The sequence below is a fragment of the Egretta garzetta genome, unplaced genomic scaffold, assembly GCF_000687185.1.
Source record: "Egretta garzetta isolate BGI_Z169 unplaced genomic scaffold, ASM68718v1 scaffold287, whole genome shotgun sequence".
Taxonomy (NCBI): domain Eukaryota; kingdom Metazoa; phylum Chordata; class Aves; order Pelecaniformes; family Ardeidae; genus Egretta; species Egretta garzetta.
In genome coordinates, this window is record NW_009260435.1 from 1580497 (window position 1) to 1596943 (window position 16447).

Here is a 16447-nt window from a genome sequence, read left to right on the forward strand (position 1 = left end):
AAGGGCATAAATGAGAGATTCATGTAGCACTTAATTAGATTAATCTCAATATATTTTTAACATACTGTTGTGAGGGAAGGCTGTGGTTATTACTGAAAATTGCAATACTTTGATGTGTCTGTTTTTTGATAAATATTGTCTTTCCATTAAAATAATTTGATTTTTTGGGGTAATTGTAAATGATAAGCTTGAATTGCTGATTTTCTTTTTTCTAGCTAAAATCAGCAAGTGCATGTTATTGAGGCAGAAGATGCAAGATATTTTGCATGTCAATGGCAGGCGAATGTTATTCCACAGCTGTGAATCAGCTGGCATTTATTCTGGGTTTTCAAATACCATCACTGTGTCAAAGACACGTCTTAAAGGAAACTATCCATTTGAAAATGCATTTTCCAGCAAACATTTTGCACCCTAGAACTGGAAAAGTTAGAGAGGGAAAATATTTATCTTTTCTCCTGCTCCCCCTCATTCTGCGGTGGGTATGGTATTTCTTCAGTGTGTGTCTCACTTCTCTGTCAGCTTATTTCTTGCAAAAAGTATAAACATTAGAAGAAGAAAAATCCCCTGTAAAGATTTTTAATTCAAATGTGCTATAATGATGCTGCTCGTTTAACAATGGAAAATTTTGAAAAGGTCTGAGATAAATTAAGCTGCTTATGCGATGCCATTTTAGCTCAACTTTCATGAAGGAGAATATTCTAGAAAATGTATTTAAGTAGATCTTTAGTTACAGTAAGGGTATTGTTCCCCTCTGTAGATACAGTGTGATAGTGAAGAAATCAACAGGGATTTCAAAATGTTTTCAACCAAGTTATGCTAAATCAACCGTACCAGTTGATTTAAAAAGAAATAAATTAAAACTGGGGATTTTGGCATCATATTTCCGTGATATAAACTAAAGCATAATGGCTGGAAGGTAGGAAAGGGGGAGGCTGTGGAATAATTTTGCCTAGGCTTCTGCATTAAAAATGATTTAATAGCAGCTAATCATGGGGATGAGAATCGCCTGCCCTCTGCTGTAGAGCTAAACAAAGTCTAGCAGACAAAAGGGGAAGAATTGTATTCAGAGCAGTCGCATTTTCCCTTTATTTTCTCAGCAGGGAAGTTTTTTGATTTCTTCTTTTATAATACTGCTTTTATTTGTATTTACAGGGAGCTGGTAGCTCCTTTTCAAGGAAGGACAGTGCGTAGATGTTGTTACCCAAACGTAGCTCTGTGAAGGTTCACATGACAACAGCAATGTGTTGGAAATAAAGCCTCTAGTTAGTTGATGATTAATCTTCTAATCTGCCCCTCAATCCTGAGCTTGATAAGAACCCGTCAAGTTTCCTGGACTGTGCTCAGCGCAAGACCATGCTTCCCGACAGCTGCAACAGAGGGTCCCTAAACGCAGGGCAACGCTCTATCCAGTTGCCTCTGGACACGGAGTGTATTCTCCCGTCTGGATTATGGCTTTCGGCTTTCAAAATGTTGGCCTTTGTGCTGAGCCCATGTAAATGCTCCTTCCCACACAGCACACTCACTCTTTGGGCTCTGGCAGACAAACTGGGGGCGCCAGTAGCCCGGAGGTGTCTCCTCAGCCATGATGGAGGTGGGCGTCTTCACACCGGTCCGAGAGGAGCCCAGCACACAGTACGAGTGTAAGCACTGCCAAGGGATGGCTGCTTGCACGTCGGGCTGGGTGAGAGCGGCGCAGACCCAGGCAGGCACTGCGTTTTGTTGACTCCACTACTTGCGGGTAGCACGAATGCCACAGCTGCCTGCCTGGGCGGGTTGGAGCCCAGGGGTGTTTTTAAAAAGCCTAAATATTAGGGAGGAACCAAATAAAGTTTGGAGGTAGAAGAATCCATTAAAACAGCTTCGTTGAAAAACACACAAGAAGCAGCCCCGCAATATTAACAAAAATGCCTTAAATCTTGCCAGAATCTGTGTATACTGCTTAAATATTTTTTTCTTCTGGCTTCAGAGTAGCAGGATAAACTGTCACTATGAATTATTGCATGCTGCTACAGAATAACAGAGAAACTACTTGGAATTTTGTGATGTCATGTATAACTTATTCTTTTCTTTCAGTGCATATTCGTTTTCAAAGAGAAGTTACAAAATTAGAAGATGTTTGTCACCAGCAATTCTGGCATATTACTGTTTTATTGTGTAGTCAGAGCGGTGCAAATAACCACATTATTAACACATTAGATATATTCAGATGGGATACATCTTGGTAGCAACTATTCTTTTACTTACCCCTCAAAAGCCCTTTTACTAATCAATGATTGTTTCTGTGCCCAAACCTTTCATTTCCTAAAGGGAACGTGTTGAAAATACAAGTCGTCCTGGAGAGACGCAAGTGACGATCCAAAACCTGATGCCCGAAACAGTTTATGTCTTTCGAGTTGTGGCTCAGAACAAGCATGGCCCCGGAGAGAGCTCGGTACCGCTGAAGGTGGCAACTCAGCCTGAGGGTAAGCTGTGAATATTTTGAGTCTTCTTGACTTGGGGATCAGGGGTTTTTTTTATTTGTTTTCCCCATTCATGACCTTTCACAGAGTAAGTTGACACTCTTAAAAGTTGCACTCACAGGCCATAGTTTCAAAATAATTTTCCCAGTTACCATGTTGCTATGCTTATATGACTTATTCTCACCCTTAAGAAGAACGGATAAGACATTAGGTTAGACTATGTTAGACATCAGGAAAAATTTCTTCCCCAAAAGGATTGTCAAGCACTGGAAGGGGCTTCCCAGGGCAGTGGTTGAATTCCCGTCCCCTGGGGGTATTTAAAAGCCGGGCAGATGAGGTGCTGAAGGCCAGGATTTAGTGGTGGGATGACAAGGTTAGGGGAATGGCTGGGCTTGGTGATCTTAAAGGTCTTTTCCAACCTAAATGATTCTGTGATTCTATGATTCCTTATTAAATTCTCTAAAGTTTCTGTTATAAGAGAAATACTTTTAAATTGTCATTAACTGAAAGAGAAAAAAAGAAAACTTTCAGAAAATGCAAAGCATGTGATTTGTTAAGATCATTCAGGAAAAAAGGAACCTGACCCAGGCAGGAGGATCTCCTTCAGAGGTTTGGTCCCACCTTTACACCCCCCAGTGAATCCCTGTGAAATGCTGAAATGTGAGAAAACACACATCTTTTAACTGGAGATGATTAATAGTGAAGGTGATGCTAAAATAATTGGCTGTGGAGAATGTTAATGGTTGGCTGGGTGACTATCGGAGTTCCATGCTTACGTTTCAGTTCAGCTTCCTGGTCCAGCACCCAATATCCGAGCGTATGCCAGTTCCCCCACCTCCGTCACTGTCACCTGGGAGACTCCGCTGTCAGGCAATGGTGAAATCCAGAACTACAAGCTCTATTACATGGAGAAGGGACAGGACACCGAACAGGTACAGAGCCTGGCTCTTCCGGCGTGATAACAATGCCATTAACGGCCTGTTCTCTTATATTATGTATTTACCTTGGATTTCTAGAAATACCTTGCAAAAAGTGTTCACTTTTCTGATAAACTGAATCCCTTAGCCTAAAACACAGAAACGTTGAAAAATAAAAACCCAGCACAAAATGTATATGCCCTAGAATTAAAGCAATATTCTTTGTGTTGGCTTATTTAGGTATTCATCAGCATCAAGAATCATTTGGGGATGTTCCTCATATCGCAAGGGGAAAACTCAAGTAACAGCTATGTCATCAGTTAATAGCTCTGCTTGGGGCAGCATAAAGGATGCTTGGATAGCTTTTATAGGTTGGCCAGTTTTATTTTAGTAAATAGGCTAATTACTGATTTTTACATCATCCTTAATCTGAACCGTGCTTGCTTCTTGAGTTCTTTGATCCAGTGATTGGTATTTTGATAGTGATGTCTAATTGATTACATTTTCTTATGATTCTTTTGGAAGAATCCAGAATGTTCTGTGCAAGTACAGGTTGCCACCTGAGAACAGTCATGGCTTTGAGAGGATTAATCCTAGTCATTTGACTTCCCATCTGATTGCATATGTATATGACTCCAGCTTTAAAAGAAGCTAAGGGAAGAGTACTTTTGTTAGCACTTACAGTACCTTTTGACAGACGTTTTTAAATAGGAATGTTGTGTTCCTCAGATAAAATTACCTTTTTCTCTTTCTGCATCCTGCCATTCAAAATACAGTCATAATTTTCACTGATGGGCAGGTTTGTCAGATCCCTTTTCATTTACAGAACCAGGGTCCATGTTACGATTTAAATCAAGTAGAGTTGTCTCTTGCGAGCTCCCTGTTAGCATCCTTACAAGTGCTGGCTGTATATAAACAGAGGGTTTGATCTGCAGGTGCTGCAGAAAGGTGTCATCTCTGCTTTTGACTTTATTACTGTACTGAAAGCCTAAGGCATTTCTAATAGTTGCAGACCTGCTTCTGACCTTGGCTTGGATGTGTGTTTGTTTATGAACAGGACATTGATGTAGGAGGACTCTCCTACACCATTAACGGATTAAAGAAATACACAGAGTATAGTTTCCGAGTGGTAGCTTACAATAAACACGGTCCCGGAGTCTCGACCCAAGATGTCGTTGTACGAACGCTGTCAGATGGTAAGGTGCTTTATTCCAATTTTTTTTTTTTTTCAGGAACTAGGTGGCAATTTCCTTTAGGTGAATTTTTAACCAGAAGGACTTCTATGGGTTTTGATCATTGTTGCCCTATTTTATTACTAATGTAGTTGTTGCATATGGCCATGTGTGCTGAAAGTTCCCCCGGAGGCTTTCCAAATTAAGGGAAGGAAAATTACTGTACCTGATTCTGATTACAAAACAACAGTGTCCTTCATCTCAATATCAGTAGTTTATTTCACAGGTTATTGAGCCTACAAGTATTGAGTGGACAGAAACACAATTCTGTATTGAAGAAAACAACTCAAAATTATTTCTTAGCTTCTATAATATTTTTACATAGGAGCAGACTTGTGCTAGTTTTATTTTAATTGTGGTCATATGGGAAAATGCTGTGTGTCTTTCTTTGGACTGCAGCACAGATCCTATTAAATCAATTGCACATACTAATGAAAGCAGGAAGTAGTAACGGTGTTTTCTATAAGGCAAATAAAGAGGGAATGTGAGTAAAGAGAGATGTATGAACAGTTGCCGAATGATCAGAGTTAATGACTTCATATATAAGAAGAGTCAGACCAAAAGTGAGCCTAGCCTGGAATCCTCTCTCCAGGGGTGACCAAAAGCAGAATAGAAGAGCAGAGAGGAATTCTCTCTGTGTCCAGAAGTTTGGTTTTTCTGGGACTTCTTGACTCTGCAGTCGTTTCTGTGTATTTACTAATTCAGTTTCTCTTCCATGAAACCCTGTCTGCATCCTCTTTAACCCATGTCAGCTTTTATCATCCACAACATCAAGGGGACAAAGATTCTACAAATAAATTTTCTGTGACAAATCACCCCATGTTGGCTGTTTTGAACCCGCCGTGCGTTAGCATCGTTTGTTGCCTATAGCTGCACTGCCTGAAAGAGTGAATAATGAGTGTCCTCCAGCCCGCTCTGTCCCACTCCTCGTTTTATCGACCTTTGCTGTGTCCTCCTTCATTCATCTCTTTTTCAGACTCAAAACTCACAGAACTGGTTACCCATTTCTTTTGTAGAAGCTGCTTCAACCTTCAGTGCCCTTTCCTGAACTTTTCTCTGTTTCTTTCTTCTACATGCTTTCAAAAATAGAGGTAGAGGGGACTAAAATTGTGTCAGAGATGCAAGTGTGTAGTTGCTAGCATTTGACTGGCTTTTTTTGGCTCATTCTGAGCACTGAGGTGACATTTTTGGAGTAGACCAATCTTGGTGGAATTGGTCTGCTTGGAGCCATCATTTTGCATGTAGAGGCAGGATCATTTTTCCCATGCGTGTAACTTTATCTACCGTGAATTTTGTCTGTTGCTTTAACGTCCAGCCACAAAATGTCTGGAGGTTTTCCTGCAATTCTTTGCCATCAGATCTTGTCTGTACTGACATTTGTCACCTCGCTGCTCATTCCCCTTTCATCACTTACAAACCTGTTGAGCACAGGGGTCTCGGCACGTACCACAGATGAGCTCCACAGGTCATCTCCCACCATAGACATTCCTACCTTCTCTTGCCTTTCTTTTAACCAGTTGTTCGCTCAGGCAGTGGCTTCCCCTCATTGCTTCGTTTCTTGAGAGCTCACCAGCAGGTTTGCAACACAGGATTTCCCTTTAAAAAGTGAAAAATCCATATTATTTCCCCGTGTATCAATGAATTTCAAGCTTTATTTTAGCTTCGTTTTTTTTGCCTAGTACAGGTTTCTGACTCATTACTTGAAGTTTCCAGTAGTTTTTCAAACCAGAACCCTTTTGAAATACTGGCATCAAATTTGCCATCTCCCAGTATCAAGGTAGCCTGTGAGAGGTTACAGCCTGCTGCAAGTCATGCAACTGTTCCCAAGTTCCTTGATGAATGTCATCAACCCTGGCAACATGCTGCTGCTCGTTGTGCCTGACTCTTCCGTGATCCCTTTTACTGACATTTTGGTTTGAGAGATCCCGTAAGTCCCGTGTACAGAGTGTCATGAAAACCTCTCCTACTGTTCCCTCAGTACAAATGCAGAGAAGTTAGTTGTGTGGCCTTACCTTTTTCTGTCATTCCCTGACCATCTGCTAACTCTACAATTTCTCTAAAGGGCTTCCAGCTTCTTATTTGTTTAAAGACGAATTTATCATTAGTTGTAACATCATTTTCAAGTTTTCCAGAGTTCTTTCTGGCCCACCTTACATTTTGACATTTAACCTGTTGAAATTTATTTTCTACAGCTTTCTGAAGGAGGCCATCTTGCTTCTTAGAGTCTTATAACCCTACTGCTTAACCGTGCTGTTCTCCCCTTCAATCTCTCAAATCTTTCCGCATGAAAGATGCACATTTTCTTCTTCTGTTTGCTTATTGTGGTGCCTGTAAGCAATCTCCCTGTTTTCTGCAGGGATTTCATTCTAAGCTGCCTTTAGCTTCTATTTAACAAGCTTCCGCGGTTTTATGTAGGTGTTTGCTTCTAATCTAAGTATGTTATGGTGGTTTGTTGCAGGGTAAGGCTTTGGGTATTACAATCTGAACCAAGGTTTATGTGCTGCTTGTAAGGATTGCTTCTCTTCTGATGGTCTTCCTGATCTAGAGGAAGCAATTGTACATCACAACTAGAAACGTAATCTCTGCCTCACACCCTGATCGAGGGCATTTCCTTGACCAACTCGTCCTTGCTGTCTCTGAACCGCCAGCATGTTGTGGTCCTCCCTCCTGGACGGTCACTGTACAATGTACCAAACCAGGCTGCACCTTTCCCGTTGAAGCGTGGGGTATCAGCCCATAGGAAATCCATTTTATTGTTGGCCTGGTTAAGTTCCTAATCTGATCTGAGTCTAAGCTTGCTTTGACGTAAAACAAACTGCACATGGGGAGATCTGTGTATATGGATATATTTGCATGCATGTACCCTTTCCTGTGTCCTACCGATTGTCTTTCTCTCGCCAAGTTTGCGATATATGCATTAGTTATTAATCCCTCGTTGTAAAACCCATGGTTATTTTTAGGTTGTTCTGAATGTAGGCACCACCTGCATAAAACAAAAGTGCGGGGGGAAGCTTGGCTTTATTTCGTTTCCTCCTCTTCACCTGTGTTCTTGCTTGTTGAAGGACATAGCACTTAATCCCTAGGTCTGGTGACTTCTGACTCAGGTCAGCTGTCAAGAGAGAAGGGAAAACAAATACATCATTTTCTCCAGTTCTGTTGTGGGACAGTGGGACGGGTATTTATTTAAGCACACCCAGTGTACCTTTCGCTTATTGCGAGGCCACTTTCACTCTATGCACTCAGGAGTGTTTTCTTAGGTATTGCCATGGCTGGTTATTCGGAAAACAGATTATTCGGGCCAGAGCAATCTTTAGCCCTGTTGTGCTAATTCCCTGTCCTTGTGTTTTCCTGGAGCCTCACATTCCTGCGGGGGAGCCCTTATCAGTGCCTTTGAGATAACATTTGTGAGTTGACGTACTGCCACAAGGATTTTCTCGGTATCACGTTCTCTCTTATGTTGCCTTTTTGTCTAATGGACTCTCACTGTCGTGACCAGCAAGTTGCTACAGGTAGGAAAGAACTAACAAAGAATGGAGGTTTAAAAGCAGAAGCTGTCGTTGCGATGCACATCACCTCCTTGGGAACACTGTTACAGAAAATCATGAGGATAAAAGCCATGGCTAGAATTTCAAATGTGGGCTCCCAGAATCCAGCATGTAAATTTAAGATTTGATTTTGAAAAGTATTGAATGCGGTCACTTTTATTAGAGTTTATGGAAGTACCTTTAAGTAGAAGACATTTTTTATTTAAATACCTGTGATAAGACCTGAATAAAAAGTGAATTTGTTCTTTGGGTTGAAAATACATAAACCTCCTTAGGTAATCACTGTATGTCTTAAAGCACCTCTGGTAGGACTTTGTAGTGTACTTTATGTAGTGTCGCTAACCAGAATGGTTTGTGCTTCCATAATGAATGATAGTAGAGAGTAGTTATGTAAGGAAATACAGTATTTGATACAGTATATGGAAATGATGGAGTTGTAATTTCTTTAATGTTTCTAGTCCCCAGTGCTCCACCGCAGAATCTAACGCTGGAAGTACGGAATTCCAAGGTAAGATGTGGAGAATTTCTTGTTGGTAGTGGGTAAACAAAAGGTTGGTGGGTCTTAGATCGACCACAATTCAGAGCTGCTTTGGGTTTCTTTTCTACCATGCCGCTTTTCAGCTGTTTGCGTAAGAGTTGCCCAACAGCAGAATGTCTGAACATGGGGCTTGAAGCATTACAAACTCCAGTCCGGTTGTGGATTGTACTTATGGAATGCAGTGAAGACAGTGGCAATGCACTGAAGTGTGGAGGCTAATTATGAAAGAGGTTTAATTGGGCACAAAAGCCTGAAGCACCAGAGCTTAAATCTGTTCCTGTTGATTAACTGTTTGCAGCATGTGTGCGTACACGTGCATGTTCGTAGTGTCCTGGGCACTTTAAAAGAGAAAATTAGATATGTAGTCATTACGACTTTAGTGATTATGATTGGAGATTTTTTAAAAAGCCTTTTCTAAACTCTTCTCCAAATACCTTTTTCTACTGCCTGTATGATTAAAAATAAATAACTTCTTGCACATAAACTGCAGTTCAGATAACTTGTGCCCTTTAGGGAAAATAACGGTTCTTAAAGATAGATCCTCAAGTAAACCGTATCTTAAGATAACCCAAAGAAAATGAAAGCGAAACCCAAGGGGCCATTTATGAAATTGGAATCAGAAGCTCCCATCTGTTTGACACACTTTGAGGTGCACTTCTACAGGCACATGTATGACCCGGGCTGCAGCTGGATCAGAGGTTTCTTACTTTTCACAGATAGCCATATGAAAATGCAGAGTTTCCTGTGTGCGTGCTTTTTATCTTGTATTTCATTAATTATTAGCACTAGAGTAGTTTTTCTGGCTGCGTGGGAGGCCGATGGCTTTGTAACGACCTTCTGCCTTCCGCAGAGCATCATGCTGCACTGGCAGCCTCCTCCCGCAGGGACACACAGTGGACAAATCACCGGCTACAAAATTCGCTACCGTAAAGTGTCCCGCAAGAGTGATGTGACAGAGAGCATTGGCGGGACCCAACTTTTTCAGCTAATTGAAGGTGAGCTACTGTTTGCAAGCATTTGGTATCAGAAGAGAGGGGTTTAGGGGCTTTTAGTGGGCTCAGAGCCTGTTTATATAGGGTACTTGCCTTGGAAGAAAAAATTACAACACCTCAAATGAGTGTAGGTAATGAGGGAGTGTGGGCTGGCTAGTGGTAACCGAAGTCTCGTGACCTGTTTTCTAGCCCTAATTTTGCCATTGATTTGCTGAGTGGACTGGACGAGTCCTTTTAAAACCTTTATAAAAGGCATAGTGGTTGCATGGAGAAGATGGTCTTGAGCGGATTGTGTCTGCCCAAATGCCAGAAATAAGCATGTGGAGAAGGATGCCAAAGAAATGTAGTCAGGCTGGGTGTTTGGCTGACTACCCCAGCTGCATGTGGCCATTATGTAGGTGTGCTCCGTCATGCAGTGCTCGTCAGCAAGCCCAGCTCAGAGTCTTAGGAACTTCCTAGCTCAGGCATCCGTGCAAATCATCCCACCTAGTTTCACCGATGTCAGCCTTTTTCCTTCTTTCTGGCATGAATGTGCCACACTCTCTCTTTATTTTGTACACTTAAAAAAAATCCAACCTAGTACATTACTTAGTATAAATTGTATATTGTTGCCAGAACTAGAATTTTGTTTTGCAGAAATAAACAGTACAGGACAAGGAGCAAGACTACATTTTGTTCCTTTTTTAAATCTCTGTAAATGAACAGTTGCTCAGATGAGAAGAAATTGTGCCTCGGTAGAAAACGAATATGCACTTTTTAACAAGATGTTTTGATTTGTTCTCAGGAAGTCCAGCTGTGACTCAGTAACTTTCAGGTTTCTCACAGAGGAGCTGATATATGTGCCTGTAACTGGAGTATGTTTTTGCCAGCAGCAAAGCCTGTTTAAGAAGTTCCTATATCAGAGTTTGAGTGCGTTTTCATGCTGCTTTGGTTATTGATTATACACTCTTAAATGCAGTAAGCAAACTGTTTGCAGGGTTTGGTCACTTGCTGTCTATATGCTACACCTGGGTTTAGTTATGGATGTCAGTGGTTCTGTGCTTAAAACTGGTGAATAGCCAGAAATCAAAGCTGGCTGCAAACGGCACCTCGCAGGCTCTTCTGGTGGCCCGCTGCGCCACTGTGCTGTTTCCATTCCTGACCCCATGTTGTGCTCAAGTGGCAGTGGTGGGCTGAAAGGCCGTCTGCTGCTGGGCTGTACCTGTGTTTTAATTCAGAACTGGGATTCCTGTGCTCACAGCTGGAATTCCTCTGTTGATATCTTGGATGCTCTTTGTCTCTCAGGTCTTGAACGCGGCACAGAATACAGCTTCCGAGTAGCCGCCTTGACTGTTAATGGTACTGGGCCAGCTACCGACTGGATGTCAGCAGAAACGTTTGAGAGTGATCTAGATGGTGAGATCATAAGTGTGAACATGTTTGTGACATCAGAAGCATTAGAATTCATGGACAGGGCACAGTAAAGTCTGACTGCCTTTTTTAAAGGCAAACCTGATTTTGTTCAATTGTTTTTACCATATGCTAATTATACAGTGTGCTTTATTTATGATTAAGTGAAATTAATCTGTATTTTAACACAAAATTCTTGCTGAGTCAGTCAAATGGCTTGAAATTAAACCGTGCTTCTACACTTTCTAGTACCGTGTGCTGTCACTATGGTTTTTCTGCTAATACCCAATTATAAATTAGTGTTTCAATATTTAAATGATAATACATGATAAGATTTCTATAGTAATAATGGTTCACTTTTTATACTGTAATAAAATTCATCTCATTAATTATGCAGGCATTTGCAGGCTATGAAACAGAGGTAGGGGGGCTGTTTTCCTTGAGGGAAGTAAAATAGCGATTATGTATTTATGTAGCTCCTGAGTTACACTAACGAAACCGTTGAAGTACGCCTCAAAGAGTTCAGAGTGGTGATGGGGTGTTGGGAGACACCGTGCGCTGATTGACTGGATGTAGTCCTGTCAGCTGCCGCCTGTAGCATTAGTGCCTGTGCTGTGGTTGCAGCGTTGGAGTTGTAAACTTAGAATGTGAAGGAGATGCCACAGCAGGAAAGAAACAGTGGAAAACATTGTTGTCACACGCAGACCTTTGCAATCGTACCACTATGTTTCATTGGTACCATGTTCTCTTAGAAAGTTTTTTCTGAATTTTGGGGTTTTTTTTTGCTTAGACTCTTTTTCTGTAGAGAACATTTGACCCCCAGTAATTGTTATTTTGCCACTTCAGAAGAAAAGGGAGATTGATTGTATTTTCAGTACTGATAGACTAGGATATATCTTCCACCAGAAATGAAATCTTTCCATCAAAGCCGTATACTCATGATATATGGTATACAGAACCATGTTAGCATCTTGTTTTTCTGGTGTAGAGTTTAACAATAAAAGTAGAAAATGTTCTGTGAAAAATTTTGGTCATTGATAGTTGGTCCAGTTGTTTGGTTTACTACACTAGAATAATTTGCAAGTGGGAACTCGATTCTTGCAGAATTCAAATGCACAAATTTGTGAGCATCTCCCAGAATCTGGCTGAAAGCAACTCCAACTGAAGAAGTGCCATTTTTTAAAAGATGGCTGGGGCGGATCTCCTTGGAACCGCCTACACGGAATCGGTGATTTTGGGTAGACTGTTCCCATTTCCGAAAAGCATTAGTGCTGTTGCACACATGTTACCTTGAGGTTTTTGCAGGCCAGTCTTCCTCTTGGCTTTGTTTGAAGTAGCTGGAGGGTCATCCTGGCTTAATGCCATGGGATCCAGTAACGTCTTTCACATCTGTGTGGCCTGAGGTTCAGTTATAATAGCAGCTGGAAGACAGAATAATAAAAGAGCTTCAATATTTGCTCTATGCCATTGGAAGATTGCTTCACCAGTCAGCTCATTAAAGCTCTTGAGAGCCCAGTCTTTGTGTTATGCAAAGTCAATGCTCTACTTAATACTTGTCCTCTTATTTCTTACTCCACTGCTTAATCAAGAGCAGCGCAAAACCCCAATGTTAATGGTAGAGTTCAGGTTTGGAGTTACTCAGAATTTACTTTTTGGAGTTGAAATTACTTGCCTCTGCGTGTCTGTCTTCCTGGAACTGGATGTGACACAACCTTGCAGCTTTGAGAAACCACCCATTCCCCAGACTGAAGTAGGGCTCTGTAAATGGGCAGCAGTTCCACAAGGCAATGGAAAGGTGCTCTGCTTTTGAATTAGTTAACAGTTCTTTGCTAGAGGAAAGCATCAGGATTAAATGTAAATAGGGCAGAAGGAGGGAGGAGAAAAGAATCTTTTCATTGTGTTGATTTTGTCATTTAATTTTCTGCAAATTGGAAAGTTGCAGTCCTTGCAGGAAATCTAACTTTCTTTATGCGTATTCTTTACACTGAATAAAGTAATAAAAATTCACAGTTAAGACAATGGGACGTGGTGTATGTATCATTCTGTAGACATGAACGAGGTTTGTCTGTGTGCATACTGGAAGGAAGATGTATTATTTTTCACTTTTATTTCTTCAGTAAGCTCATGTGGATAATTTTAATACCATGCAAATGTATTTACAGCTAATCTTTAATTTCCCAGGTTCAATAGACATGTAAGGCGTAATTCCTTTTTTTTTTCCCCCCCATGGCTGCTTTTTGAATTTAAATAGAAAATAATTCACTTTATAATGTCATCAATGCAAATGTGAGCCAGACTGTTACAATTTATTGTTGGTAGGGCTGTGTAATTTTGTGAAGCCGGTGCGAGTCCCACCAGGAGTACGTATGCAAGAGGTGTTAAACAGTTGTACAGAGTTATCCCCAATGCATTAACTTCTGTGCAGTTAAAAATGTCATCTCTTATATTGCCATTCTGTAGCTTTTCTGTATTTAATAGTTGTGAACTTTAACTGATCAGCTGTGTCAGCTGGAGACCGTAAACTCTGTGGGCTAGCAGGCCAATGGCATATTATGATCCAAATAATCCTGTTGTGGTGCTTTATTAAATGTGTTTAGATAAATGCAGCATGTTTCATTAAAATGAAATCCCTCCAGGAAGAACAACTCTCTGAACTGATTTCATTGTGGAGTGGAGAAGTCGGCTTACTACTGCACAGAATTATTTATAATCTGTCAACATACGGCAGGCTCCAATGGCCTGACAAAAGTATTTATTTAATTTTTGAGAAGTTAAAACAAAGGTACAGACAGTTGTGCTTTTCCATTGCTTTTAAGTTGTAATCAACATTGGGGAAAAATCCTTTTAGTGAAGATATTAGGAGATGGCAGTGACATGTTGTGGAAGTCCTTCTGTTCCTAAGGGTCCACATTCCATCTCTCTTGGGTTGTGACTAGATCAGTATTGCTCGTTGGGGGTAGGATTCAAGCATTTGATGTGGACTCTCTGAGGGTTTTTTTGATTGTTGGTATGGCTGTGTAGTTTCTGCATGCATTTCATGAATTATGTTAGAGACTCAAGGATTTAGACAGCGACAAGCGTAGGACAGATCACAAGAAACCTTTGCAGCACAAGCAATACTCAGTTTACTGACAGTTCTTAGAGCTTTGGAATATTCTATTTAATCCTACAATGAGCTCAGGAACCTTTCTTTCATCATCAGTGTGTTTTCAGTATAATTATTTTAATGCCCACGAGTAAGTAATATGATAGAACTAGAAGTAGATTGCTTTGTGGAGGGGAAGGGCATGATAGATTTAATGCGTATTTTGAAAAATTACAAATTGGCAAGAACACACACAAACATCAAAAAAGTCTGCCTGGAAGCAGATGTGATGCTCTGTCCTTTCTTGTAAAAAGAGGGTCTATTAAAATGTATTAATATACGAAACTCTCTTAATTTTCTTCTGCTTATTAGAGTTCTTTGCTTGCTCTTGTATGATAAAGCCCTCTCCTTTGGAGTGTACTCATTTCAGTACAGAGGCAGAGTAGAAGTGCTACATTTGACCTTACTAACTTGTAGCTCTTCATGTAATTACCTCTATTCAAGAGAAGTCCTTTAAATCTATCATTTTTCTTTCACAGAAACCCGTGTTCCCGAAGTTCCGAGTTCCTTGCACGTCCGCCCGCTTGTCACCAGTATCGTAGTAAGCTGGACTCCACCTGAGAACCAGAACATTGTGGTGAGAGGCTACGCTATAGGGTATGGCATCGGCAGTCCTCACGCACAGACCATCAAGGTGGACTATAAACAGAGATATTACACCATTGAAAACTTAGGTAAGGAAAGTCAATTAACAGCAGTGCCCAAGGTCTGCCTCTCATTTATGTTGCTTATTTTCTAGTTGCGGTATTATAAATAAATAAAACCACAAGCATGTTTGTAAGAGGATCTTTTTCCTTATTCAGCTATTATACCAGATGCCAAACTGTTGATAAATTTCAAATAAACTCAGTTTTCTGCTGATAGAGAAAGAGGCAGAGGAATAAAAAAACCCCAAACCCACAATCCTAAATTCACAGACTTTGAAGCATAGAGTGCATTTTGATTTGATGCTTTCCCTTCAACGGTTACTACAAAAGCGTCCATGCCGAGCAGCATTCCCTTATTCTCCTCCTGGAGCTGCAGAACAGGTGGCTTCAGGCAAAAAAGAAACTGAAATGTTACTGAGATACAGCGGCATCTACTTTAAAAGAAAAATAGAGAATTGCTCCTTCACATAACTCTCTGTGGTAGGCAAGGTATCTTGAAAGCAAATACATATTAGTAGTGCGACCTATTGGGAAATCGCATAAAATTGGAGTTTTGGATAGCGTTGTAGTAGGGCAACCAAAAATGTTCATTTAAAAATGTTTTTCCTCACTGCTATTTTGGCTGTACTTAAGGTAGGGTTGCTGCTGCTTGGGAACTACTGAACACTAAAAGGAGGCCTGTATGGAGACTTTCTCAATTCAAATTTAGTCTAGTTATTTTGAGTATTTCAGTTAAAAAATACAATACTGAACAAAGGGAAGATGGAGAAGCAGAAAAAAGCACTAAAAAGAGATTTAATTTTCTTTTCCCCCTTTAGACCCCAGCTCCCACTATGTCATAACTCTGAAAGCATTTAACAACGTTGGTGAAGGAATCCCCCTCTACGAGAGTGCGGTGACCAGGCCTCACTCAGGTAAAGGCAAGGGGCTGCCTTTATGTTCTGCACAGCTGAAAGTTGTTAACAGTTGTTAACGCACCTCCGCGTGGCAGCTGAAAATGTGATGACACACAATGTAAGAGTGGTGCTTTTCAGTGTCACCAAGTATGCTCCATTTCTTGAACTGATGGGCCTTACTGTTGCAGCGATTGCCTTGCATGCTTCATCTGTTTAATAAACCACCTAAAATTGGTGTCATTTTTAAATCACAAACCTTACCTTTCAACTACTTACAGATGTTCTTTTTCAGAAAGTTACTCTTATTCAAAAAGTTACTGTTATGCTAGCACAAATTGTGTGGGTGCAGCTCTAAAGGCATTGCCCTTATTTCGTTTTTTATGGACAAAGATGAATTTTTTTTGTTCTTTTACACAGAGATTTTGAATATGAAGCCTGCATTTTCTTTGTCTAAGGCTCAATCTGTAGTCACACTAAACAGAGTTCTTGGCATATTTTTTTTTTCATCTTGTAATACATTAATAAAAGATTTTAGGCAGAGAAATTTGGTTGCAAGTGAGCTCTTACTGTGCTGTGGCTCACTGTGCTCCTGACTAGACTGTTGTAGTTATTCTGTGTAGATGTTAGCACTTGCATCTGGTTTGATCTCCTGAACAGCAGGAATCCTGATACGTTTTATCGGGGACA

At 40.7% G+C, this 16447-nt stretch overlaps 1 protein-coding gene across 1 annotated transcript in view; it reads left to right on the top strand.

Annotated features, from left to right (window-relative positions):
* NEO1 (neogenin 1) overlaps positions 1 to 16447 on the top strand; it is a 150412-nt gene that overhangs the window by 104038 nt on the left and 29927 nt on the right. The window contains exons 8-15 of the mRNA XM_035899461.1: positions 2308 to 2462; positions 3243 to 3391; positions 4434 to 4572; positions 8612 to 8661; positions 9542 to 9686; positions 10968 to 11078; positions 14697 to 14891; positions 15683 to 15778. Of these exons, the coding sequence (XP_035755354.1) occupies positions 2308 to 2462; positions 3243 to 3391; positions 4434 to 4572; positions 8612 to 8661; positions 9542 to 9686; positions 10968 to 11078; positions 14697 to 14891; positions 15683 to 15778 (1040 nt within the window). The remainder of the gene's footprint in view (positions 1 to 2307; positions 2463 to 3242; positions 3392 to 4433; positions 4573 to 8611; positions 8662 to 9541; positions 9687 to 10967; positions 11079 to 14696; positions 14892 to 15682; positions 15779 to 16447) is intronic.